At 50.6% G+C, this 26,835-nt stretch overlaps 2 protein-coding genes across 5 annotated transcripts; one reads left to right on the top strand and one right to left on the bottom strand.

Moving 5' to 3' along the window:
* Window positions 1-8,186: 8,186 nt before the first annotated feature.
* PNPO (pyridoxamine 5'-phosphate oxidase) lies at window positions 8,187-15,583 on the bottom strand. 2 transcript variants are annotated; one of them, XM_090044631.1, is made up of 7 exons: window positions 15,413-15,574; window positions 13,890-14,014; window positions 13,138-13,237; window positions 12,509-12,562; window positions 10,513-10,641; window positions 10,228-10,298; window positions 8,187-9,230 (listed from the first exon to the last, which is right to left on the bottom strand). In XM_090044631.1, the coding sequence occupies exons 1-7, from the start codon at window positions 15,545-15,547 to the stop codon at window positions 9,065-9,067; spliced, it is 780 nt and encodes a 259-aa protein (XP_089900757.1). In that variant the 5' UTR covers window positions 15,548-15,574; the 3' UTR covers window positions 8,187-9,064. The 2 variants fall into 2 exon arrangements, with proteins under 2 accessions (XP_089900757.1, XP_089900758.1); XM_090044632.1 differs by lacking the exon at window positions 10,513-10,641 and having other exon boundaries at window positions 15,413-15,583.
* A 57-nt stretch (window positions 15,584-15,640) lies between these two features.
* On the top strand, window positions 15,641-26,458 carry LOC149867020 (uncharacterized). Of its 3 annotated transcripts, XM_090044624.1 has the most exons (7): window positions 15,656-15,819; window positions 16,515-16,801; window positions 18,873-19,552; window positions 20,230-20,300; window positions 20,946-21,188; window positions 23,238-23,484; window positions 25,363-26,458. In XM_090044624.1, exons 2-7 carry the CDS (start codon window positions 16,584-16,586, stop codon window positions 25,470-25,472), a joined length of 1,569 nt encoding a protein of 522 aa, XP_089900750.1. In that variant the 5' UTR covers window positions 15,656-15,819; window positions 16,515-16,583; the 3' UTR covers window positions 25,473-26,458. The 3 variants fall into 3 exon arrangements, with proteins under 3 accessions (XP_089900752.1, XP_089900750.1, XP_089900751.1); XM_090044626.1 differs by lacking the exon at window positions 23,238-23,484 and having other exon boundaries at window positions 15,641-15,819; XM_090044625.1 differs by lacking the exon at window positions 15,656-15,819 and having other exon boundaries at window positions 16,223-16,801.
* The last annotated feature ends 377 nt before the right edge of the window (window positions 26,459-26,835 follow it).

Here is a 26,835-nt window from a genome sequence, read left to right as displayed (position 1 = left end):
TGTTGGTTTTGTTTTTTTTTTTAATTGCAGGGAGTGGCAGAGCCTGAAGCTGAAATGAACATCTTGCTGGGGTCATTTGACCCCAGTATTCTTTCCTGCCATGGCAGGGGGTCGGACTAGATGATCTACTCAGGTCCCTTCCGACCCTACAAACTATGAAACTACTATGAAACTATGAAAGAAAGTAACAACCTTCCAGCTATTATAAAAGGCCATAGTGTGCCAACTGCTCTTATTCAGGCAACCCCAAACCTCAATAATAGGGCACCCCCCCATACTCATTACCCCTTAACAGCCCAAGATTACTGAGTTTCCCAGCAGCCTCCACCCTCATACTCTATTTCCAAAATAAACAGAGGAAGAGCTCTACAGGTGCACAAGTCAATCTTTGTCCCATGCCAGTGATCAGTGAGACCCAAGATGCCTTGAGTGGGTGGCTAGGAGAAGTGATGGGATAGATGTGAAGAGAGATGACTACAGCCTAAGAACTATGGGAATGGGGAAAGAAATGCAGTAGGCACATGAAGATATATTAATAGCTTATCACCATAGCATTTAGATGCCAGCAAAATCTAGGCTGCTGGTGGCAGCTTGGTGCTTCACTATCAGTTGCCAGCAGCTGTGAAGCAACATGCACTGGGGAATTACTCACCTTTGCAATTGGACACTATGCATAGAAAATCTCTGTCTGTCCATCCCATGGTCAAGTTACACTAGCTGTTCTCAGCCCAAGAGACACAGGTTTATTGCAGGCTACACGGAAATGGACAGTGGAAAAAAACTGCAATCGACAGGAAAATATTATAATGACTTAATTTTGAGTGCTTTAATCCTGATTAATTTTTTAAGTGATCTAGAAAAACAGTGGAACTTGAAGTAATTAAGGAAGAGGTGGCTGGGACCTCAGCTTGACAGATTTATTCAGGACTTAGCATACTGGGATTCTTTTTAAGGAACAGAGCTCCTGGGTACATGATACCAATGATATGTAGACAGGGAGAGCAACTCTATAGGCAGAGAGAAGGAAGAGGCTCCTTTTTCAAAAGGCACATTCAGTCCTTCTGAGGCAGTTTCCTCTCTGAGTCTGTAAATCCCTGGGCTATTTACTTGAAGTTGAGGAAGCATCGGGTTGTCTTTAGGGCCCCCTGCTCATTCCCATGCCTCTGTCCACAGTCCTGATCCCCCTCTCCTGCCCATCACCAGGCTGCTAATCTGTTTTGCTGGTTGCATCATCATGGGGATGGGAGCCCTCAGGGCTTACCCAGCTGCCCTGCTCTGTGGAAGCAATGGAAACATTTTCAAGTATTTTTAAAACGCTCTTTTGAAATTCCCTCATTACACACACCCTAGTACTTCTCTGTCCCCTCCATCTGCACAGTGCCTCAGTACCTCAAGGTCCGTAGCACCTCTATCCTTACAGTCCCCTGAGGGGTATTGTAGAGATCTCCTCCTCATGGTACAGTCAGAGACTGAGATCATGAGCCATGGCAGTATTTAGGCACCTGATCCTTACTGAGTGCAATGGGAGTTTGGCATTAAGCACCCTTGAAGAGCCTGACTTTTGCGAATAGCCAGAATGCAGGGAAACTACATTTCCCTTCTCCCCTTCCTAATCATTAAGTCATCTTTCCTCTTTAAAAACAAGTGGTTGCAAGGCATCTGGGGTGGTAATGATTTAAGGGAAGTTGCAAAGCCTTCTGCTTCATCCTGGAGCTGGAGTACTGTATCCAATTTTTGGCTCCACAATTCAAGATGGATGTGGAGAAGATTGAGAGTCCAGAGGAGAGCCACATGCATGATCAGAGGACAAGAGAATAGGTCTTATGAAGACAGGCTGAGAGCCTTGGGACTCTTCAGCCTGCAAAAGTGCAGGCTCAGGTGTGACCTAGTGGCAGCTTATAAGTACATCAGGGGTGTGTATCAGAATCTGGAGGAATGTCTGTTCACCAGAGCACCCCAAGGGATGACAAGGCCCAAGGGTCACAAACTCCTCCATGACCATTTTAGGCTGGACATAGGGCAAAACTTCTTTACTGTCTGAGTCCCCAGGACCTGGAATAGACTGCCTCCAGAGGTGGTGCAAGCACCTACTCTGGAATCTTTTAAGAAACGTTTAGATGCATATCTTGCTGAGATCCTTTGACCCTAGCTGACTTCCTGCCCCTGAGGCAGGGGGCTGGACTTGATGATCTTCTCATGTCCCTCCCAACCCTAATGTCTATGACATCTATGAAATCCTCAAAAACTAAACATGCTGGTCTACTAATACCTAATCCTTTCTATCTTCCAAACAATCACTAAGTATCGATCCCATGAAACAGGTAAGCAATATCCCTCATTAAAACTGAAATAAACTGCAGCCCACATAGGTGGGAGGAACTGATCTAAGGTCACACACTGAGTCAATCCTAGATTTGCAAATGGCATGCAAAGATCCAGGGCCTTGTTCTGGGAAGAGGGGCACAGTCCAGGAGGAAGGGGGCCAGAGAAAACTGAACTCATGTGTCAGCAAAGGAAGCCATGCAAGAGACTGAAATGTGGGCTCCACCTACTGTAAGGAGGAAACTGAAGTATCATACATCTCAGACTTGCATGTGGGCTAGTGGTTGCAGTAAAGAACCTGCAGTCAAGAGGTGTGGGTGCTAATCCCAGCTCCAGAGCAGGATTTTCAATGGGTATAGGAAGGAGTGCTTGTCAGGACTTTAAACTAAGCCCGCTGGGGGATGGGGGGACTACTGCCACTGCTGGCCCGCTGAGCGACCCTTGCAAAGCCAGCAGACCAAGGCATTTAAGGGAGCCCAGCCCTGGCATAATCTGTGGGCAAGGCAAGAGCCCCCAAGGGGACACTTGCCTGCCTGTACACTAATGCCAGGAGCCTGGGCAACAAGCAGGAGAAGCTCGTCCTCCTGCTCAGTGCAAAGAATTATGACTTCATTGGGATAACGGAGACCTGGTGGGACTCCACCCATGACTGGACCACGGGTATAGAGGGCTATACCCTGTAAAGGAGGGATCGTGTTAACAAAAGGGGCGGGGGTGTAGCTCTCTATGTGAAGGAAAGCTACATGTCCCTGCAAGCTGATGTTGGCGACCAGCATGGACAGCTAGAGACCCTCTGGGTAAAAATTCGTGGGGAATACAGCACAGGGGACACAACGGTGGGAGTCTACTACAGACCTCCCACTCAAAGTCCTGAGCTTGACTAGTAGTTCGCCCAGGAACTGACTGAGGCCGCTTGCTCCAGGACCTCGGTTGTCATGGGTGACTTCAATTACCCGGACATCTCGTGGGAAGATCACTCAGCAAAATCCGAGCGGTCGCAAAGCTTCCTCTTGTGTGTGGATGACCTCTACCTGACTCAAGAAGTCTATGGGCCAATGAGAGGCAAAGCACTGCTCGACCTGGTACTGGCTACGGGGGACGACCTAATCGGCGACCTAGTGATCAATGGGAAGTTGGGTGACAGCGACCACGAGGTGATCACCTTCACCATCCGTCGTAAAGCTGGCAAGTCAGTCAGCAACACAGAAGTCCTCGACTTCAGAAAAGCTGACTTTGACAAGCTCAAGAGGCTTGTCGGTCAGGCCCTCAGGGACCGTGACCCCAGGGAGATGGGAGTTCAAGAAGAGTGGTTGCTTCTCAAGGAAGCGATCCTCAGTGCACAAGCTAAATCTATTCCAACACGGAGGAAAGGCAGCAAGAGGGCACAGCAGCCCCCCTGGCTCTCCAGAGACCTAGCAGACCTACTGTGGCTAAAAAGGAAAGCCTACAAAGGATGGAGGAATGGATTCACCTCCAAGGAGGATTACTCCATGCTGGTCCGGTCCTGCAGGGAGCAAACCAGGAAAGCCAAGGCTGCAACTGAACTCCAACTAGCTTCAAGCATCAAGGACAACAAAAAGTCCTTTTTCAGATATGTGGGGAGCCGGAGGAAAAGCAAGGGCAATGTTGGACCCCTGCTAAACCAGATGGGGCAACTGACAACTGACGCCCAGGAAAAAAGCCAACCTATTAAATAGGTACTTTGCGTCAGTCTTTCATCAGTCCCATGGGACGCCTATGCCTGCTGTGGGACAGGGAGATCGGGGTGATGGGGATCCCCTACCCTCCAATGCTGACCTCGTGAAGGAACACCTTGAGAAGCTGGATACCTTCAAGTCAGCTGGCCCTGACAATCTGCACCCCAGGGTACTCAAGGAGCTGGCAAGCGTCATAGCCCAGCCCCTGGCACGGACCTTTGAAAACTCCTGGCGCTTTGGTGTAGTGCCCGAAGACTGGAAGAAGGCCAATGTGGTGCCGATCTTCAAGAAAGGGAGGAGAGTGGATCCAGCTAACTACAGGCCCATTAGCCTGACTTCTATCCTGGGGAAGATCTTAGAAAAGTTTATTAAGGAGGCCATCCTTGAGGGACTGGCCCAGGCTAACATCCTAAGGGATAGCCAGCACGGGTTTGTTGCGGGTAGGTCTTGTTTGACCAATCTCATTTCCTTCTATGACCAGGTGACCTATCACCTGGACAAGGGAGAAGAGATTGATGTCATATATCTTGACTTCAAAAAAGCCTTTGATCTGGTATCCCACGATCACCTCTTGGCCAAACTGGCCAGTTGTGGCCTTGGCTCCACCACGATCCGCTGGCTGGGAAACTGGCTCCGTGGTCGGACCCAGAGGGTTGTGATTGATGGCAGTCGCTCATCGTGGTGCCCTGTGACCAGTGGGGTCCTTCAAGGCTCCGTCCTGGGACCCATACTGTTCAACATCTTCATTAATGATGTGGACATTGGAGTCAGGAGTGGACTGGCCAAGTTCGCCGATGACACCAAACTTTGGGGCAAAGCATCCACGCCAGAGGATAGGCGGGTGATCCAGGCTGACCTGGACAAGCTCAGTAAATGGGCAGATGAGAACCTGATGGTGTTTAACACCGAAAAATGCAAGGTTCTCCACCTTGGGAGGAAAAACCTGCAGCTTCCTTATAGGCTCAGCAGTGCTACGTTGGATAGCACTACAGAAGAAAGAGACTTGGGGGTCATCATTGACCACAAGATGAACATGAGCCTGCAATGCGATGCTGCGGCTAGTAAAGCGACCAAAACGCTGGCTTGCATCCATAGATGCTTCTCGAGCAAATCCTGGGACATCATTCTCCCCTTGTACTTGGCCTTGGTGAGGCTGCAGCTGGAGTACTGCGTCCAGTTTTGGGCTCCACAATTCAAAAAGGATGTGGAGAAGCTTGAGAGAGTCCAGAGGAGAGCCACGCGCATGATCAGAGGTCAGGAAAACAGATCTTACGATGACAGGCTGAGAGCCATGGGACTCTTTAGCCTGGAAAAGCGTAGGCTCAGGGGTGATTTGATGGCCACCTATAAGTTTATCAGGGGTGACCACCAGGATCTGGGGGAACGTTTGTTCACCAGAGTGCCCCAAGGGATGACGAGGTCGAACGGTCACAAACTCCTGCAAGACCGTTTCAGGCCGGACATAAGGAAGAATTTTTTTACTGTCCGAGCCCCCAAGGTCTGGAACAGTCTGCCAGCGGAGGTGGTTCAAGCACCTACACTGAACCGCTTCAAGAGTAAATTGGATGCTTATCTTGCTGGGATCCTATGACCCCAGCTGACTTCCTGCCCTTTGGGTGGGGGGCTGGAGTCGATCTCCCAAGGTCCCTTCCAGCCCTAATGTCTATGAAATCTATGGTCCTACTGCCAATGCCATGACAGACTTGCAATCTTGGACAGGGCTCTTGGCCTCTCTGACTTGGTTTCCTTCCTTATGAAATGGAGGGGCAACCCCCTGCCAGGAATGCACTGGGACCCTCATAGGAAAGGTGCAAGGTGAGAGATAAAGCATGTGCAACTTTAAGCCATGTCAGGCAGGAGTTGCCACAGGAACAAGACAACAGCCTGCAGCAACAGTCTTTCTGCTACTCTGTAGTTTTGCTGTGACAGAGCCTAGGTGGGTGGAGGCAGCTTTCAGCTACCTGACCTACATTAGCTACAATATTTGTCCTTGGGACTCCCGCAGCCAGCACAGAGTGGGTGCAAGAAATACTCCTCCCCACCAGGGGTAAGCCCTTCTCCTCCACCCTACTGTGAGGCTGCTGCTGGGACAGGCACAATGCTCCTGTGTCTGACTGGTTGGGGAAGGGTGTGGAGAGCGAGTGACTCACTCCAATAATATTATTGCTAGATAACTTTCTGTCCCCAGTCATCCAGAACTGAAATGTTCCCACTCCTGCAGGGAGCTCATTATTTGCTCAGAGCCAACTGGCAAACCATTCTGGCCACTTGCAAGTGCTAGAGCCAGCCCACTCACAATTCCTCCTAGAAAGGAAGGGAAAAGGGTATCATCACCCTAATCAGCAGAGCCTAGGGACCCCCTTCAACTCAACTTTGCCTTATTAGCACTCCCTCCAAATGAGCAGAGCTGGGCTGCAGCTTGGACCTTCATTTGAATGAGAGCAATGAAGTCCATGCAAATGTCTGCTCTCAGTGACACTTCCTTCCTGCTGCAGCCCTAGCTCCAATACAAGCCTCCTGGCATGGCAACAGGCCAGGCGTGCCACTGTGTCACAACCCCTTTCACCTCTCCCCCATGAACAGACTAAGACATATTAACTACTCTGGCCAGAAACACTCAAACAGATGCCACACAGCCATTAGCACAAGAGTGGACATATGGCTGGTCTGTCAGTGAAGGGGGAAGCAGATAAAAGTAGGGTTTGCCATAGAGCAAAAACTCTAGGAGTGGTAGTAACAGTGGTAGCTGGAGAAGCTGCCATTTAATTTACCTAGCTTTACTGTTCTTAGGGCAGGACTGTTTAACCTGTGGCCTGCAGTTTCCATGCAGTCCCTGAGGGGTTAACCTGCAACCTCCAGACTCTTGGTCTTGGCTCTGCTTCCCCCATTACTCTCCTGCTTCTGCTGCTCCCTGTCTTCCCCTTCCTTCTCCAGCTTCTGCTTCTTGTCCCCAGCCCTGGGGACAGGGTGGTGTGCTGTGGGGCAGCTCAGAGGGCTTATGGAGTCCACTGCCAGGGTGCTCAAGGGATCCCATGAAGTGCAGCAGGGCAGAGGGGGCTCACACAGCAGGGTGGGGACAGCAGGAATGGGCCACGGGGAGGGGGCAGGGAGCCATGCAGCATGGCATGGCAAGTGGCCTGAATAGCATGTGGCCCCCAGCCACTTAGAAGATGGACAGCCCCTGTTTTGGGATATGAAAGGAAGTGCTTTGGAACCAGCTCCATATTTTTCTGCAGAACTGCCCGTCTTCAGAGTCTTTGTTGTACACAGCCTGTTACACAAGGCGGCTGTGAAAGCAGATCAAGAATATACCAAATACATCCCTCTGGTTTAAACAGGTACTGCTCACTCCAAACTGATGGGGAAGCAGGCCAGCCAGGCTGCTGCTGTTGCTAAAGTTGAGAGAAACAACTTCAGTAACTCTACAATGCAACTACAGCTGCCAGAAAACAGATGCCAACCTCAGAATGATGAGCAGCTGCATCACTTCTCCTCTGCTTCTGAGGGCCAAACCTGTTTTCCCTTCCCCCACACAGAGAATTCACCGCCAGGATAGGAAGAGATCATGATAATAGCATATAGGTACTCTGACTGCAACCAGCCAATTCAAGAAACCCCTGTATGTAAAACACCCCATAGGGCTCAGCTATATAGGAGACACAAAGAAATGCTTCAGCCCCTCAGGTAGGAGGCTCTTTGTTGCTGACAAGTGCATGGCTGGGAGCCACCAGGGAACTCCTCAAGTGTAAGAAATTCCCCCAGCAAGGAGGCAGTGAAAACCCAGGGTCCAAGGGGCAGCCCATGGCCAGCAGCAAAGCAAGAGTTCAGAGCATGAGAGCAGGGCTGTCAGCTGCTTGCCTGCTGTCACAAGTGAAATGGCCAGGAGATCCTGACCCCAACTGGCTGGGTGAGGAAGCAAATGACTAAGAGTGAAAATATGTGCAAGGAGCTGGGAGGGGGCAAGGGTTATCAGGCTGGAGTTTCACTGGGATACGACCCAAGAAAGTGAGAGTGAATACAAAGGGGGAAGGGAAATAAATAACCCATACATATTTCATGTCACAATTTGGAGAATGGCTCCCCCTACTGGGGTGATGGAAGATTACAAGCCAGCTTTCACTTACCTGGTGTATTTTTTAAAGCATAGAGCAGGAGACAATATTTAACTAAATCCAACTTCAAATTCCACTTGTCAGACTGGACTTTATTTTAAAATGTATATACTCACTGATACTTTGCAGACTAGTACCAATAGCAGCCAGAAGGCACCACATGAGAGAGGCCACCACATTTGTGACACACAGGAGTCTGGTGACAAGCTCCCTATACATAGTTTCAGTATCAAGGATACGCAGGTCACAGCTACAATGACTGCATCACACATACAAAACCTAAAACAAGAGTGTTCCAATTAAATTCAGACTTGGTTACATTACCGCACTTGGATAAATTTCCGGATGGATTAGCTCCCTGATTACAGCTAAAATACACAATGTCTCCACTCCCCTTGTCACAAGGTTAAAACAAAAAGATTGTCTAGAATAACTTACTCCCTTGATTGTGTGTACAGTTAACAAAAAACAAAAATCACACTAGGCAGTGGCCATTCAGAAGCTTTCTTCATTAAATGAGTTTGGTGGGGCTCAGTCCTGTTCCCTGTAAAGAAGCATCCAGGTGACAAAAAGCTGCTACCATGACTGGCATTGACGCTTTGGGGGCAGGCTTGGTAGAAATGCAAAGGGCCAGATGAGCTATGGAGATTAACCTGCCTTCAGCCCTACAATTGTCCCTCTAGGCCTGAGGAGACCCACTGATGGAGAACCTTGGACTGGGTTAGAAAGGGGAACTTCAGTCTCAGCACTCCAATATTCATTTGTTTTGTGGGAGTTAAATAATATGGACTGCCACAACAAGGAGCCCCATCCACCTCTGATCCAGGGCTCCCAGTTGAGAGGTGAGGCAGAAGGGTATTGTTGGCACTGAAGATGTTCCAGCTCCCTGCATGGAATGAGGTGGTGGCCAAGGCTTCCACGGTCTCTCAGGTTTCAAGGGGAGAGCCTCTCATACACCCAGTCTCCCTCTCCCTTGTGGCTCATCGGTCCTGTGGAGGCAGAACCAGCCCTGAGGCGCCGGAAGATGATGCGGTCATGTAAGCGGTTGGTCTGACCCTGCCAGAACTCTACCACATCTGGTTTCAGGATGTATCCCCCCCTAAGGGAAAAAGAGATGCCATTAAATGGCCCAACATGCAACAGCTGCAATGTCAGCACAATGCACTGACTAATTTGATCTGGGGTACAGCAGAAACCACCACAGTATATCATCAACGAGGAGCACCCCAAGGCATCTATCACATGCTCCCTGCTCAGTAATGCTTACAGTTCAGCCTCTTTGGCAGGGACCAGTTCAAGAAAAAGTAAGCCTCAGCCCTGATTCTTGTGACATTAAGCATACCCAGTAGGGGTGCATGTGGGTGTATGTGCACCCCCTATGAAAAGGCACTGCTGACACTGTTGGCGATGCCTGCGGGCAGTCACTGCTTGCTGTCCCCACTGCTGACACCACTGGTGGCATCTATGGGCAGTCAGTGATCACCAACAGCTTCTGTGGGTGGTTGCCGACCCCTGGTTGGTGCTCGCCCCCCCCCCCGGCCGCCAACAGCATCTGTGGGAGCTCCCCACTTACCACTGCCATGCTCCTGCCGCTGTGCTCCTGCCACCGCCATGCCCCCCCAGCCAGCAGGGGAACACATTGTTCATGAGCATACCAGTATGCTGAGCTGGCATGTAGCACTCAGCTGCAATCCAGAGCACTTTACGTGTAAATGCTGTACCAGTTCTCAGTTCCAAACCTAACACTGATGTTGCAGGACAGCACCTGGCAAAGATGGGGAATCCAGGGCTAACTGAGGTGGGGTGAGTGGGGCATTTACTTCAGGTGGCAACTACAAGGCATCATCCTTCAGAAATATGCATTCTGTCCCTCTGCTCACTAGCAATCATAAACCTTATGACTGTTTTCAAGAGACTGAGGAAGACTCTGCTGTCCTAACCAACATCCCTGCCATAACAGAGCAACAGCCTTGCTTTGCCTATTAGAAGCTATCCAACCTTTTAGGAAAGAAATAGGAAGGGTCAGTGGGGAAGGGGAGCACAGGACCATGTCTAGAACACACAGAAGCAGCTAAGTGGCATAAACCACAACTCACCAATACGGTGGCTTTGGAACTGCCACCCCCCTGTACTGCTCTTCTAGCTCAGAGTTCTTCTTCCTTAAATACTGCAAAGGAAAGGGAAACATCCTGAAGGCTGTGGGAACCCCACCAGGAAACAGAGTGGCTGAATGCCACCTGCCCTGGAGCCATCACTGTCCCCTTGAGGGCAGGAGACAGAGCACCTAGGGACATACAATAAGAAGAGAAGTCACTGTGGAACATTCAGTCCCAAGGAATCCTATACGATCCAGCCCACCCCCAAGTCCCACCACTTCTCACCTCCCTGTCTGGAATCACTGTGCTTTGGTGACTCACAACTGCCCCAATTTGGCTGCTTTTGGGTCGGGAGCGGAAGTATTGCTCCGATTCCTCCTCTGGGAGTTTTTCCACAGAGCCTTCAATACGTACCTGCAAATGTGACAGAAAGGTGAGACCTGGCCCAGCAAGACAGATACACTTACAATAGCTTTCCCCTTAGTTGTAGATGCATTCTCAAACTGTTTTAGGATCCAGGTTTCCACAAGGGGAAAGTCACAAAGTTAAAACTATACCTCATTCACAGACTCCCTACCCTATTCTCCTTATTACGTATTTGCTTTCGTCACTTCCTTGAACCCTTGCCCTCGTACCAGGTGAACCATCAACCTAAGCATGAAGTGGGGATGAATTATTATTAGATGCCCAGACTTCTTTCCTCCTGAAGTCCACCAGCACTTCACTTTATTTTTATAAATTACTGACTTCCCAAAGAGAAGTTTTCAGATGTGCCATAAGACTTGGGATTCCGCCCATATACAGTTATTAAAGAGCTCATAACACTTTTTGAAAGCCGCTACATTTGGAACCGGGGAAAAAAAATGATACTCTGCTAACCTAAAGCCTCCTTTGACCTCCACACAAAAGCCATTCCTCAAAACGCTTGTGCGGTTCTTCAATCACTGTCCAGTATTGCCAAGCACCATTCAGTAATCATTATAACCTACACAAGAAGCAATTGCTTTCCCTACTGTATGAACCTTCTCTCAGTGCAATTCATAACTGAAAGCAACGCCAAGCACAAATCTGTAGCAAAATAATCCACTGGGTTCATGGGACCAAAACCCCTGTGAAGCTTGATATGCTACATACTGTAGCAATGCCCATCATGTGGCATGCACAACTTCTGATCTAAGAAGTCATCCTAGGCCAAGATAGACAGGAACTGTGAATCAAATTGAGAATGTGACACATACACTCCTCTTCTGTCTGCACTCTGAGGGTTTGGACACAAACTGGTGTAGACACTACCCAGAAGCATAACTGAGGTGGGGTGAGTGGGACATTTACTTCAGGTGGCAACTACAAGGTGGTGGTGGGATCCCCCCTGTCAGCAGTCTGCCATGGCGCCTGCCTGGCCATGGGGGCAAGGAGAAGGGAGGAGGGCAAGAGGAATGAGCAGAATGGTGCTCCTTTCTCTCCTTGGAAATCTTTGCCAATGCTGGCACAGACCTGTACCCAATATGTACGTATAGGGCTGGGGGTGGGGAGGAAGGAAGCAAATGGGGTATCGGGGTCAGCTTGCAGGCGGCCTAGCCATAGGGCTGCTACCTCAGAAATGGGGCTGATGTTGCTGCAGTAGCAGCAGAAGCCTGAGAAGGTAGGTCTTCTCTTTTTCTCACCCACATCCATCCATCTCCTCCAACACCCAACAATGGTCAGCATACCCCTATATCCCATTTCCACACCACCTCACTCCAAGTACTCAATGAGCTTGCTACACCTTTAGCACTTTCTTATACCAATATAAACAAGAGTGGGCTCGTGGCATATACACCTAAATTAATAGAATTTACCATAATATGTTACAAAACTACCTTGGGGTGGGGGTGAAGAAATAAAAAATAAGAACATGTCAGTTTCTATTCCAGAGAAGCCAATTGCTTAATGCAAACATGCAATTTATTGGTTCTCTGCCAGGTGGTGGCAAGGCATCAACAGCATTTACTGCACCAGGTACCCAGGTAGACCAGTCATTTGTTCACTCTAAACATGAGTGTAATTCACATCACTTTTGTACACTGATATACAAGTTACGCTACTGTTAATGCCACCCAGAACAAAGGAACCTTTACATGGTTCTGAAACATGCTGTGACATCATCACTCCCAAACACATCCCACCAGGGCATCCCCCAAACTAATCACAGTTCAGGTGTTGATCCTATCCCTCTACAGCTTTCTTTAAGACATTATGGTCTGAGCATCCCTGGTTGCTATCAGATGGCACGACAACTCACCTGACGATTGAGGGGTTCCCAATAAAAGACAACTGAGGCAAAAGGATTGGAGTCCTGAAGAGTGCAAGGGAGGAAAAAAAAAAGAAAAAAAAATGAAAGGACTTTCAATTAGGTAGAGTTTCAAACTTTAAAACATACAGCAGTTATCCTCTTTCTCCACCTCTAACTCTGCTCCCTAGTTTGGGACTTGGAGACATTTGAGAGACCTATGATCTACAGACCATACCGTTCCTAACATATGGAATGTCACCCTCATCAGAATAAGATGCTGGGAACAACGCAGCTCAAGGCACACTGGAATTTGAAATATATTTGTGGTATGCTCATCTGAACTGAAGACAAGGTAGCTGTAATTCACTCAACTCAGTGTTAGCTTGGTGCAGATCACAATACTTAGGAAGATCCCATCAACTAAATAGTTTTGGTGCCCTCAGAGGAGGGAAAATAGAAACTAGGGGTTCCTTCAGCTGCTTGCTATTTACCACTGTATACTCACAGACATCCCCCATCCTGGCTGGTGGCACTATGCCCACCCTCATTTCACGATGATACAGTATGACATTGTAAACCAGTCCCACAGTGACATGTTTCACACAAATCCACAAGCTCCAGGGTCATGCAGTTCTCACCAGCTCCTTTCCTTTCCGACTCTCAAGGTTAGTGAAGAATCTAAAGCCACTCTGACTAAACCCCTTCAGGAGCACCATGCGGGCAGAGGGCTTCCCATCCCTAAAGCAGGAAAGAAAAGCTGTTGGTCATGGAAGCAGGTACACCAATGACTGCACACTTTAGATGCTCTTCCTGCCCATGCCAAGACAAAGAGAAACTTAGTTCATGACCTGAAGCAAGAAAGTAAGTAATCACTGAAACTGGAAACAAAGCCTATCCTCTCTTATTCCTGCTTTATAGCTTCATATAAGATACATTACTGGGGTCTGTACCACCTCTGACAGTCTTTGACATTAGACTATCGATCCATCCAGTTGTAGCAAACACGCAACCCAGCTCAGTCAGGACTAGGGGCCCCACTGTCCTGGCAAACCCACAGGCACACTCATAACTTTACTGGAACTGGCTGCCTAGACTAGCAGGAAACTGGACCTCATGATCGAAGTGGTGTCTTCCAGCTCTGTCTCTACATGCAGAGTCCCCTACCAACCCTGAGGCGTGCTCCAGGACTGCTCTACTCTCCACACAAATATTTCAGAAGCCACCTTCTTTCTACTTGCCAGTTTACCCAGATCAAGACAAACAGGCTAACAGCAAGAGGATAGAATACACTGCAGCACTAAATAGCTTCCTTTACTTTTTTCCTGAGATACCAGCAGGAGAGATTTGACAACACCAAGCTACTTGCCCATTTCTATTTTGCAAAACCCACCTGGTGCAGGTGGCCAGGCACATTGCATTCACTTCTCCAATCGAGGGGCACTGCATGGCCTCTTCAAACCACGCAGAAAACTGCTTGATTGGGTCGAGGGAGGCAAGCTGTTTCTCCTCAAAGGCCTGTATGGGACAGAATCGAGGAAACAACCAGAATAATGAATGTTAAACCCTTTGCAGAAGAAACCCTTCAATTTCCACATCAACTTCACAGCACTTGCAAGAGATATTACAAAACACTGTCACTGCAAGCAAGGAGGCAGGAGTTGCTCATTAGCACTGGACACCCCCCCTTGCCACTTGAGGCCTGCCACTGGCTGAGCCTGGACATCTTTCAGAAGTGCTATAAGAACTTACCATTTGGCCAGGCAAGTACTGAATAAAACTGAGATGACATGTTGCTTGGGGGATGAAATTGGGGGGGGGGGGGCGGTGTCTGTTTTATTTTGATGGTCTATCTCCCTTTTAAGTTGATGTGGTCCCCACAGTTTTTGTTTTCTTACTGTAAGCCACCCTGAGCCTTTGCTGAGATGGGCAGCACAGAATAAATAAGACTACAAAGCCTAGAGCACTTAACTATTAGTACACATGAGCTTAGCCTCCTGCTTTTCAACCTTCTTACGCTCAAGCCACCCCTTGGAAAATGCCGGCTTTCAGTTTCAACTCCCTTTTTGTTTTTGACTACAGATAAACAAACAGGGCAATTTCTTCTGTTGCAAATTGCTGGAAAAGCACACAGCAGGAAGGAGCATTTCTAATGCTGTTGATTCCTGCGCTTGGGACAGGAGAATGGCATACCTGAATACAGCCTAGAGAACGGCTGGCTAGACTGCAGAGAGGGGCTTGGGGGTTACGGGAGGCTCGACACCCTAACCAGCCTGCTGGCCTCCTGGGGGGGGGGGAGGTGGACATTTGGGGGTGCAGAAGCAGAGGCTGTTAGGACTGTGGAGGCCCAATCCAACCATGTGGATTATCAAGCAGGGGCTCGACCCAACAGTGCAGGAATGGGGGAGCTTGGGGGTGTGGAGGGAAGGGGGGCTTCAAAATCTGGTGGCAGGAGAGAGCTGGCAGCGCTGAGGAGGAGCTTTGTGGGCTGAGGCAGGTCAAGCACCGGCCTCGGGATGGTGCCTCCACCCACGGAGGTTTCCAAGACTCAGAGAGGCTTGGCCGGGGTGGGCTGCGGCTGCCTGGGGCCCCTCCAGCCCTGCGGCCCCCTGGAACAAGGCCCCAGAGTGGGGCTGCCACAGCCCCAGGGCAGGCAGGAGCGGCTCCCTGAGCTGGTGGGGCGGCCCCAGCGGGCGCTGACCCTGTAGCTGTGTGAACGCGCTCGCCCCGGAGCGACTGCGGCGTCATCGAACCCTGCTGGAACAGAAACAAGGCTCGAGGTTCCGATCCCGCCCCCCCCGCAGCGTCACGGACCCCTCCCCGGACAGAAGCGAGGCTCCAGCTCCTGGCCCCGCCCACCTCAGGCCCCTCTCGTTCTCCTGCCCCTCCCCCACCAGATGCCTTCCTCCACTTCACCTCATCGTCGCCCCGGTAACTCTTCCGCAGCGCCCCCAGGTCCATGACGCACTCCTGCGCGGGCCCCTGTCCTGAGAAACGGGAGCCGAGGAAGACCCAAACGCGCAGCCCCCTCCTCACCGCGTCACTGAGCATGGATCCGCCCCTTCCCCTGCTCCCTCCCCAGCACGCGGCCACACCCCCCCGGGGGGGGTGGGACTCAAGACACGCCCCCTAAGGTGGGTTAAGGTCACCGCCCCCATGGTGCTCACCTCCATCAGCCAATAAGAAGGCTTGCAGAAGTGTCCAATCACGAGAGACAGGGAGGGGGCCGGTTGCAGCCAATAAAGGCTCAGCGAGGGGGCGGGACCTGGAGACCAGGAAATGGTGTCAGAGCTGTAAACAGGCACATGGAGGGGCTGTTAAAGGTACAGTGTCCCCGGGGGAGGGTCAGAGAAGGGGCAGTGCATAGGGTGGCAGGGGGCGGGAGTGGGGAGACTAGCCAGGGGGAACTGAGAGGAGGGGGGACCAGACGGGGCAAGGAAAATGGTCCAGGCAGGGCTCAGACAGGTGACATGGTGGGAAGCAGACAGGGGTGAAGGAGACCAGCCAGGGCCAAGGGGTGGGTGAGGATTAGCCAAGTGCCCGAAGGGAAGCGGATGGGAGAGGAGACAGGAGGGGAGACTGGCAGAGCTGTCAGGGGAGGGGGTGGTGGACAGGGCAGGGAGCACTAGACAGGGGAAGGGGATGGATAGGGGGACAGGATGGTCAGGGCAGGGGCTGATGGGGAGGACCTGGTGTGGGGGAAGGAGGAGAGGGAGACAGGGGGGCAATGAGCAGAGGACTGTTGAGACAGAGGAGTGGGGAGTCAGATGGGTGAGGAGAGGATGAAGCAGGGAGAAGGGGAAGAGGGCTACAGGGATGCCAGAGAGGAGAATGGAGAGCTAAACTAGTCTTGAATGGGGAGAAAGTGCATGTGTGTGAACAGCTGGATCAAAGGGAATAGTGGGAAGCATGCCAGACAGTGCCAGATAAAAAGCCACGTATTTTTACACAGCGCTCTCCCAGTTTCTTTCTCCTGCTCATGTTTCCCCCTGCCCCCCTTCTCTCTTTTCTGTCTCAGCTGGAAGAGTTTCTCTCCCTCTCCTCCAGTATGTTCCATCTGGGCTGGATACTGTGACTAGGAGAGCTGATGTCTGATGGTGCCACTGATCTGCAGGCTCCACAGAGCCACCTCCAGGCCATGGAGCAAGGGATGGGAGATGGGGAGCAGCCAGATGGTCACCTACCATTCAAGGTGCCTGAGCCAGGGCTGGAGGGTGCAGCTGCTCTCTGCAGCCCTGGCTTCCAGCAGTCCCAGGAGTTGGAGCTCCCGGAATCCCAAAGACATGCCCCACCGGAGTGTGCCAGGTACAGGGGAGGGCTTGGTTTAGGGGACTTCACCCAGTTCTCACCACTACAGAGGGTGGGGCTTGACAGCAGTGAGGTCCTCTGTGTACAGCACAGGGGCAAGCTGGAAGGACCCCCTTGGTACTGATGAAAGAAGTTCAGTCTCCACAGGCTGCTCGTCACAGAGACTTCTGGTTTTGATGGTTGCTTTTGTGCAGGGGACACCTGTCAAGTAAGAACCATCCTGGGAGCCCCAAACTCCTTTCATTAACTCCCTGACCAGCCAACAGAAGGTAGTAGTCATCAGTCACTACTGACTTGGGCCAGGCTTGACTTGGACATTGAGAGGCAACATTTCATGTTCCCTACTTTAGCACCCCTGCCCTACCACTGGTCAGCCACTGGTTTGGGTCTGGTGCATCTCAAGTAGTGACTGTCACTCCTTAGAGAACTGCCTCTCATATCTGCAGTTGCTGGTCAACACCTCTTGTGAGTTTAAGCAAAGAGTAAATTGTGAGTCCTGCAAGCTGCCAGGAGGAGTTAGCAGCAAAGGGCACCCTTGCTTTTAGACTGTTTATCCATGGGTGGCTGTGGCACTCATGCTGCACCAGCATATAGTTTGTGGGTTGAAATGTATTTTCCTCGTGCTGGGGAATCACAGTGCAGGTGGGAAGGGGGCTGAAGGCTAAAGAATAGCAATGTCTGAGTGGTAAGAGGGATGGAGTAATGCAGGCAGCTGGCTTGGAACTTGGGAGGCTTGCCCTGTATACCTATCTCTACCACAGGCCCCTTGAGTGAGTCACTTTGAATGCCCACTACTCGGTTCCCTGTCAGTGCAATAGGGATGATATCTCTCTACCTTGCAGCATGCTCTGAGGGTTCAGTCCATTAATAACAATGAGGTGTTCTAATGCTGCAGTGGTGAGGGTATCTTTTCACCAAGACAGAAAATAAAATCCTGGTCACTGAGAGGAGCATGAAAAGCTTCTTTGTCCTTGTTACAGCTCACAAGCTGAGCATAGAATCACAGAAGTAGGGTCGGAAGGGACCTTGTAGATCTTCAAGTCTGACCCCCTGCCTGGGCGGGAGAAAAAAAACTGGACTCAAATGAGTCCAGCCAGGTAGGCATCAAGCCTCTTCTTAAAGATCCGCAGGGTAGGAGCCACCGCCACTTCCCTAGAAAGTTGGTTCCAGCTCCTAGCCGCCCTAACTGTGAAGTAGTTTTGCAGATGTCTAATCTAAACCTACTCTCCGATAATTTGTGTCCATTGCTTCTTGTCATGCCAGGGGGCACTAGGGGAAACAGTGTCTCCCCCAAACCCTTCTGGTTCCCCCCTAGTGAGTTTATAGACAGTCACCAGGTCCCCCCTCAGCCTTCTCTTGTGAAGGCTGAACAGGTTTAGGTCCCGCAGTCTTTCAATGTAGGGTCTGCCCTGTTGTCCCCGGATCATGTGGGTGGCCCTCCTCTGGATCCTTTCAATGAGCAGGGCCTGGCTGACTGTGTATTTGGTTGTGACAGGCCAAAGAACACTGCAGTGCTGGTGATTCAGCAGGGGATGTTCTGTCCCCTGTGTCAGCAGGAGGAGTTGAGTCTCAGAAGTGCTAAGCTGCCTCAACTCTGACACAAGTTGGGGCAGAGGGTGCTGGCTTTTGTATTGGATTTAAAGCCACAAACTTTTTTGCAGAGTTAACCCCCAACATCAGTGGAGTTCCAGCAATACCTATATGCCTCCATAAATCCCCCTTGGGAGCGTCAAATGAATACAGTACTTTCCTTCACAGCTTAGCCTAAGTGGGTGTCTTAAACTGTTGCCTCACATCATCCACACTTCAGTAAGACCCAGCTAGATAAAGTCTTGACTGGGATGGTATAGTTTGGGATGGTCCTGCCTTGAGCAGGGGGCTGGATTAGATGCCCTCCTGCTGTCTCTTCCAACCCTCATTTTCTATGATTCTGTGATCTTGGAGGTGGCTGTGTTTTGCTGGTGGGTGATGCGAGTTCTGCACATGCAGATAGTCCATAAAAGACATTGATGAGGAAGACTCTGGAGACTGTGTGATATAATTTTCTTTCATTCTTGTTGGCTTCTAGCACCCAGCTCCATGGAGCTCTGAGCAGCCTCAGGAAGCCTGACTATACTCTGCTACACTTTGGGGAAGATGTCAAGAGCCGGAAAAGACCTAAGCTATCCAATGGGGTCCAGACCAGTCCTAGCCTCATCTCCCACTTCCCTCGAGCACTGAGTGGGATGGAGACCAATGGACCACCCCCCATAGGACACATCTTCCAGACCAGTAGCCTGGATCTGCACAGCAGGTGCCCTCAGGATGGGCTGCGACACATGAGGACTTTGAACAATCCCAAAGCTGCCCATTCAGGGGCCTCAATGCTCTACCAGCCCAGCACAGAACCATCAGAGCCCCCCTCCCTGGATTATGGACTTGAGGACTGCTGCCAGTGGAGCAGCAGGGCTCCTGTGGTGGGTAGCAGCATGAGCAGTCAGGCCAGCAAGGTTACGGGTTTGTATGCTGAGCTGGTGAAGGAGCTGGAGCTGCAGATGTCAGAGTTGCGGAAGCTCCTTGCCTCTCGGGAAGAGGCTGCTGTGCAGCAAGAGAGGAGGATCAAGGAGCTGGAATTGGAGAACCAGCAGTTGAAGAGCCAACTCCGGAACCTGGAAGAGGAGAATGACTTGCTCTCCAGCAGGAATGGGGCCGGAGGGTCAGGGGTGGCTACAGTGAGGACAGTCCTGGGCCCTGGCGCTGGTGGCATTGGTAACAGAGTCCTACCTCCCCTTTGGCTTCCTTGGCTTGCATTGCAGGGGTGCTTGCAGGGGGTAGCCACATCACGGGCTCCTCTGTAGGGTCAGGAAGGACCTTCCTATTTCTGACTTCTAGCAGGGTCCAGTTGGCTTCAAATGACCCAGCCCGCGTGGTGGAGAGTTGCCCTTTCACGGAACATCAAGGAGGCAGCTGTTGAGCCTGACAGCCCCATGGCGATGGATTCAGCAAGGCAAACCTCTTCTCCCTAGAAGAGGGAGGGGAAAGTCCATGTGTAAACTCTGGGCTTGGCTGTAGACCCTGCCCAGAATGAGGGTTGCTGAGCATCACAGTGTGTCCGACATGGTCCTGTTGCTGGACCAGGGGTGGGGGTTGGGCCTGTAGCTATAGCAGCTGCAGAGAAGAGCATGGCAGGCCTTCTGGGAAAGCATGTTGAGGCTGGGTCAATGAAGGCTGATCACCTGCCTCCTTAGCTAGGATCTGGATGGGCACGTGCTTGAAGGAAGGAGTGCCTGGTAGGATGGGATGGAAGGGGATTTGAGTAAAATAAGCCTGTTCTCTGCTTCTGGGACTTGCAAGTGACCCCTGAGCAGCCTAAGCCTGTCCAGGGATATGGTTGGTTTCCCATAGGCCTTTGCAGTGCTCAACTGTGTCTTTGCATGTCTCCTCAGACATCAACGAGAGCAACATCCAGTTCCTCAAGGGCTTGGTGGGGCTGCTAGAGAGCAACTCATCATTACAGGTAGGTGCCTGGTGTCTCCCATTGCCCAAGCTTCAATCCTTCAAGTGGAAAACCTTCCCCTACCCATTACCCAAATTTCTTGGGTACATATGAATTGCACATCCCAGAGGTGAAGAGAAGCTCCCATAGATCCCACCTGGACCAGGCCCTGGGGCTTAGTATCCATGGAGGACACTTTCTAGGGCTGTATCCAGTCTGAGTTTAAACATCTCAGAACGGGATTCTGCTCCCAGGCAAGATGATTTCATGCCCCAGCAGGACTCTCTGTTCAGTTGCTGTGATTTTTCTCTGCCCCTATCTTAGTTGTACCCCCTTAGTATCACTTCAGCTCCCAGCCTGATCTCCTAGGCACCTTTCTTGGTGTCCCCTCTCCAGATAGTTATACCACCTTATTGCATCAGCCCTTGGCTCAGGATGCTTCTCCTGACTCCTGGTGTGGTTGTTTCTCTGAATCTCCCAACAGCCTTTTTTCTGGCCCTTTCTGCTGGGCAGGCAAAAGAGCCTTTTCTCCTCCTGGGAGGTGGGGAGGCAAAGTGGCTGGGGTGGAGCTGGGAGGGACAGGAGCAGTGGGTCACTTGTTTATTAGCCAGGGTTTCCACCATGAACCCCGCCCTACCAGCAACAGGTCCGGGCGTTCCCCTGCAGGTCAGTGGCCTCCAGCCTTTCTCTCCGAGTGCTGGGGAGCAGAGGTGCACCTCTGCTGACATCCCAAAGAGCCCCCCTGTTTGGAGGATGCGAGCTGTGGTCCCAAACAGCTTCTCCCCCTGGGTGAGCACAGATGATGGAGTGGGGAGCCCGACCATGCTCAGTGATGGCACCTGCTTATGGGAGGAAAGCCTTCAAGATACACTGCCTGATGGGACGCCAGTGTGGGCATCGCCCATGGAGGTAAGTGATCCTGGGGCTGCCTGATCACGTGCCATTGGGACATTATCTGTGGCACTGCCTTGAATATAGGGACCTTGGGAAGGCACTACCCCTCACAGTGGGTGATATGTAATGCTGGGTTGGGTAGAATCAGGGCCATCCCTCCCTTCCAGCAGGACAATCAGTTTCAGGTCCCTCAGTGCTAGAGGAACCAAAACCTTTCCAGGCTGTACCTTGTCTGGGCAGAAGTCCAGCCGGGAAGTACCTGTGACCTCTCCAAGGTACATTCCTCTAGAGCAATGGGCCCTGCTCTGAGATTCCTCTCCTTAATGTCCAAGGCTCCATAGCTCCTCCGTGACCTGGAGCCCTCTACACTGGTGGCAGACACTTAAAAGGTGACCTGAGGTGATCAGCAAACTACTGAATCATAGGGTGGGAATGGCTCTCAGGAGGTCACCTAGTCCAGCTCCCTGCTTGAGGCAGAATCATCCCATCTGTAGGATTATCCCTGTCTGCACCAGCCCAAACAAATGTTGGTTTAACCTACAACCTTCCAGTGATGGAGATTGCACTGTATCTTTAAGTGACCTGTCCCAATGCCAGACAGCCTTCACAGGTTGATGCTGGGCACCTAGGTGAATCTCAACAGCACAGCTGTTCACCCAAAATCCTCAGTTCCTTCTTTCTGACACTTGGGTGGCACTTGCCATGTGCAGGAGTCTGAAATTCCCAAGGCTCTGGTTTTCACCCACACAGGGTGCAGTGGGGGCTGGGTGAGATGCACAGGGAGCTTTCTGAGATGCATGGACTTCTCAGACACTTGGGAACTGGGGGTGAAACATTTCAATCCTGGATGAGAGGGGATGGTCCCATTGTCAGTTTGGCACTGGCAGCTCTCCTGAGGAGGGTGTGTTTGTAGATTTTTCCCTATGATGTTTGGGGTGCTAAGTAGGATTCAACTTCAAAGTCTTGTTGTGGTAGCTGCTCGGAGACAAGCTCCCCCTTACCTCAGGTCAGCTCTTGGTCAAAGGGGAAGAGAGACATCACCATTGAAATGCTGGTATGAAGGTTCATGAGGGCTAGAGCATTAGATTCAGGGGGAGGAATCCCAGGTTCTAAGTCTGACTGTAGAAGAGAGTGTTGCCTAGTGTTTGGTGCAGGGAATAAAGTTAGGACTCCTGGGTTCCACTTGAGGTTGTGCCACTAATTGATTAAAGGCATGACTTAACCTTTTTCCCTCACTGTTCACATCTGTAAAATGGGAGCTGTTGACACCTTTCTTCACTTGAGGGTCATGGTGCTTAGTTCCTTAATGTAGTTCCTTAACGTTTTTAAAGTGATTTGAGCTCCTGAAGTAGCAGGAGCTGGAGAAGGCAAACAATTAACTATTGGATTGTTTATTATTTAAAAATGCATACAGTAATGGGTTGTAACCCCAGGGAGGGGAGGGGAGGGGAGGGAGCAGCTCCTGCACATGTGATATCACTGACTTCAGTGAGGTTTGCATGGTGATGATGGTATCTGTCTTGAAGGGGAAGGCACAGGACGCTTGTCACTCCCAGCAGATCCTGTCCTTCCGCAGCACTGTTAATTTGCATTTCTGTAACATCTCACAGGGCCTTAACAATTTGGCAGGGTCAGCACTGTCTCTCTCTTGCAGTCAGGGAGGCACCCTGAGCTTTGGCTTTGTGCATACGCTAGTCAGCTGCAGGATCTAGTTCTGATGCCCCATCTGCCTGACTGGACAACACTGCTCCCTCCCTCTGGAAAATACAAACCCACTCCTGTCTTCTCTGAGATTCTGTCTTTGCTTGCTTGGCTGTAGGTGAATAGCCAGCCCTGGGTTCAGGATGTGGCCAAAGTGAAAGAAGCCAGTGTGATTTGTAGTAGGTTTGAAGTGCAGCCCATACGCTCCAGCTGAAGTCTGTGGTAGGATGGGTGGGGTTAGTCTGTCCCATGTCACCTGCATAGTCTCTCCAGTGGAGTCTGATGCAACCCAAGGAGGCTCTGGGCAGCCGCAGTGAGCAGGGGAGAGCAGTGGAGTAACAAAGGGGCTCTCTCTTGCCACAGGAGAATGGGAGGCCCAAGCTGGAGCTGACCCCCAACTCTGGGGTCTATATCACCCACCATCAGCTGGATGACCTCTCGCAGGTCTCCACTGACAAGCCCAAGCTGATGACCAGGCGCCTGCTGGATTACTTTTTCTCCCGGGAGACACTCGCCAGGTCGTCAGCCACTGGCCAGCGCATCGCTCACAATAACACTACCATGGAGAAGCCCATCCGCCTGCCAGTCATAGTGGTTAATGCTATCAAAGGTAGGGACTGGTTCTGTGAGTGAGGCAAGGTTTGGAAAGGACAGAAAAGCAGAGGGTGGAAACTGAGCCTGTCTGAGAAGGGTTGTCCTCTCCCTACCACCCCCCAACAGGCTTGGAAGGAAGAGGATGCTGCTTCATCCAGATTCCTCCTGCCCTCTGCTGTTCTCACTGATTTGGGAGTGACTTTGCTGGGGCTGGGGAGGGAATCCCAGGACAGGTGGACAGGGAAGTCAAGGGCACTTTGAACTTCCACTCCAGTATGGCTAGTATCTTGCAGCAACCCTTCCAGTCTGGACAACCTGCTCCATTCCTGGCTCAGACCCTCCCTAAGCTGGCTTCACAGTACCACTGTCAGAGGTGACTATTGGTGATGTAAATTGGCTGCCTTGCTGGCATATGGCCCAAGATGCTCCACATGTTTCCCCTTGGCCATGCATAGACCACAGGGAGGAAATCATATTGAGATGCTTTAATTTGAATTGGGGAACTAGAGAATAAAGGCTTGTACCCCATTCATAATTTCTTCAGTCACTCCCTTGCCAGTAACAAAAGCAACCCAACTCCCTGCCCCACAATCAACCCAAGTGTTGATTGTGCCCAGCAATCACAGGTTACAAAATTTGCCAGCACAGTTGCATTGGCTGGGGGCATGAAAACAAACCTTGCTGGCAAAGCTACTCCTAGAAACCCCCAGTGTGGACACAGCTGTGCAGATAAAAGAGAGCATAGCTTGTTTCTTTCAGAGAGGTGGTATAACCTAGGCCAGCAGAAAACTGGCAGTAAATGCTGGGGATCTGCTGATACAGCTGTTTTGGCACAAGTATAGCAGCTGAGCTTGTGCAGATAAGGCCAGCGTCAAGTTGCAGCCAAAAGCATGGCTGGGTCAGGCCCATGGGATTGCAAAATGCAACCAAACAGTATTCAAGGTAAGAGTGAGTGATGCTTTAGACAGGCTGCTTTTAGCCCTTCCAAGTTGTGCTATTATGTAGCACAGCTAGGGGCATTGAAGCCAGTTAAATAGTATCTACAGACCAGTATTGCCTGAAGTGGCCAGTGACTTGGGGGCCTGACTTGAGACACTTCAACGGGACCCTGCTGTCTGGGTGCAAGTGCTAAGCACTGGTTGGAAACCTCTACAGGGCATCTCAATAGGCATCCATCTCCTGAGGCAGCCAAAATCATTAATCACCTGTAAATCTTGTCCACAGCACTTTACATGCTCTCATGGATCTGACAAATTGGATCTAACTAATTGTCTACTTTGCATTGTTCCTGTGACATAAGGATTACTGTCACAATACAGCACCAAGATACTGGTGTAGTAAATGTAAGATCAGTTAGATAATTGATGCCCAAGACTATGTAACAATCTGGTGGTAGATCTGGAATTGGATATTGGATGATGCTAGGTGCTGTGAAAAAACACTTGCCCCCACTCTGTGGACTGACTGCAGAAAAGCTGTCAAGTAGCTGCCACTAGAGTGGTACTACTGCCTAATGCCACCCTCCCATTTATGTCCATGGTCAGGAGCCAGAGATTTGGCTCTGGGCTCATGCCTTGGCCACAACTTTTGTTTTCAGCACATGGTATGCTGCAAGGTAGGAGCATGTAGATGAATGTGTATCACAGCAAGTCTCCTTAGTACTGTCTGACATGATGTAGACAAATGCCTCCTCTCCCTGCCCCAGAGTACTTGTTCCCAGGCATGTGGTCAGCCCATTTCTGCCTTTCATCTGTCCTCTGAGTGTCCCATGTGTTGTAGAATCATAAGAGTATTGAGTACTTGGGATCCAGAGTGATCCATCTATCCACTATTAATAAGCCAGCAAGCATTAGAGTGTGCATTCTGTCTCCTTGCCCCACTACCCTGTCCCTAGAGTACGTCACGAGAGCATGCGGCAGGGGCTGCAACTTCAATGCTGTGATCAACAGCAAGTGCGGCACCTCTAGGAGAGCAGTCAAGAAAATGATCGTCAAGATGGAGTGAAAGACACGAAGGCTGGCATGTCACGAGGTTCCATCCCAGCAGTGGTGAGCCAGTCGCTGAAGAAATCCTCCTTAGAGGATCCATTGCTCCCTCACAATCCTAGGCACTGGCAGAGAGAGCAGTATGACAGCAAAGCTGACCTGGGCTCCCTTCCATGCAGCAGTAATTGGGGGTGGGGTATGATGGAGACAGCCCTCATAAAGAGGCATGTTACCTGGTCAGGAGTGGCAAAACATGAACCCTCCTGTACTTCAGGACTTGATGCCTGCTTAGTGGCCAGAATTCAGTGTAGGTGTCAGTGTGGGAAGGATTTATCTTCCACTGAAGTACCTGGAGTATGCCACTGTTGGAGAAGGGGGCTGATGAGATGGACCACCCATGGGTCTGTTCTCGCATGGTCACTCCTCCATTTCATCTTCTGTAATGCACAGGGCAGGGAGAGCTGGTCTGTGCTGGGATTCCACATTTGCCAAGCAAAATCCTGCACAGTCTGTGTTTGAAATCTAACTCTAGTAATTTCCATTGGAGAATCCCAGATCTGCGAGGCTGTGCATTCACTCCACAGCTGCCTCAGCATTTCCAAGTTTGATTGTCCAAGGGATAGTGCTGGCCAGGGTTTGGCAGTGGAGAACAGTGCAGGTCCTATGCTATAGACTGGCCAGAGAGAAGTTCCATTTGAAACATTCCTTACCAGACTCGAGATGAAAACCATCCCATCTAGGCCAGTGTCTTAGGCATTGGACTGAGGTGGAAATATTGAACGGGGAGGGTGGAATTCTTTATCTCCTCTCAACCTGGGGCAATGTCTGTCCTCACACAGTAGCTCCTTGGATCACTTGAAAATCCATTTCCTGCTCGCTGTTAGAATTTAACTGTGTCTAAGAGAATTATTTTTTTCCTGTAAAGAAATTCAGTTCTGACAGATATTCTATTTCTTGTAAATAAAATAATCCTTCCTCTTCCCTAATAAAGGCTGGACTCTAACAGTATAGGCTCAGTCATTTCTGTTCATGGGAAGTGGAGTGGATTTGTCTAATTGTTTATCCCCATAGTTTCTGGGTTCTTTATACTAAAGGTAGCATCTTAAGATGCCAAGAAGCTGCCAGAATCATTTTATTTAGTAATTCCTTCCTCCCTGCCAGCCTATTATTCACCCTCCCCATCTACACACCCACTTCCCAAGCCAAAAGTCAACCTGAAGATGAAAAAAAATCCAAATGGCTTTTTTGCTACAGCCTCTGGCTGGTTCCACCAGGTTCAGGCTGAGACTGGGGCTTTCTAGAAGATGATTAGTTGCAGATGCTGAAGTTGGTTTAACATGGCAAGGTAGGAAGGGGGCAGATGGGAGAGAAAGTAGTGGTGA

The sequence above is a fragment of the Crocodylus siamensis genome, chromosome 4 (assembly GCF_052110815.1).
Source record: "Crocodylus siamensis isolate JL-2025a chromosome 4, ASM5211081v1, whole genome shotgun sequence".
NCBI classification, from domain to species: Eukaryota; Metazoa; Chordata; order Crocodylia; family Crocodylidae; genus Crocodylus; species Crocodylus siamensis.
This window is presented reverse-complemented; position numbering and strand designations above follow the sequence as displayed.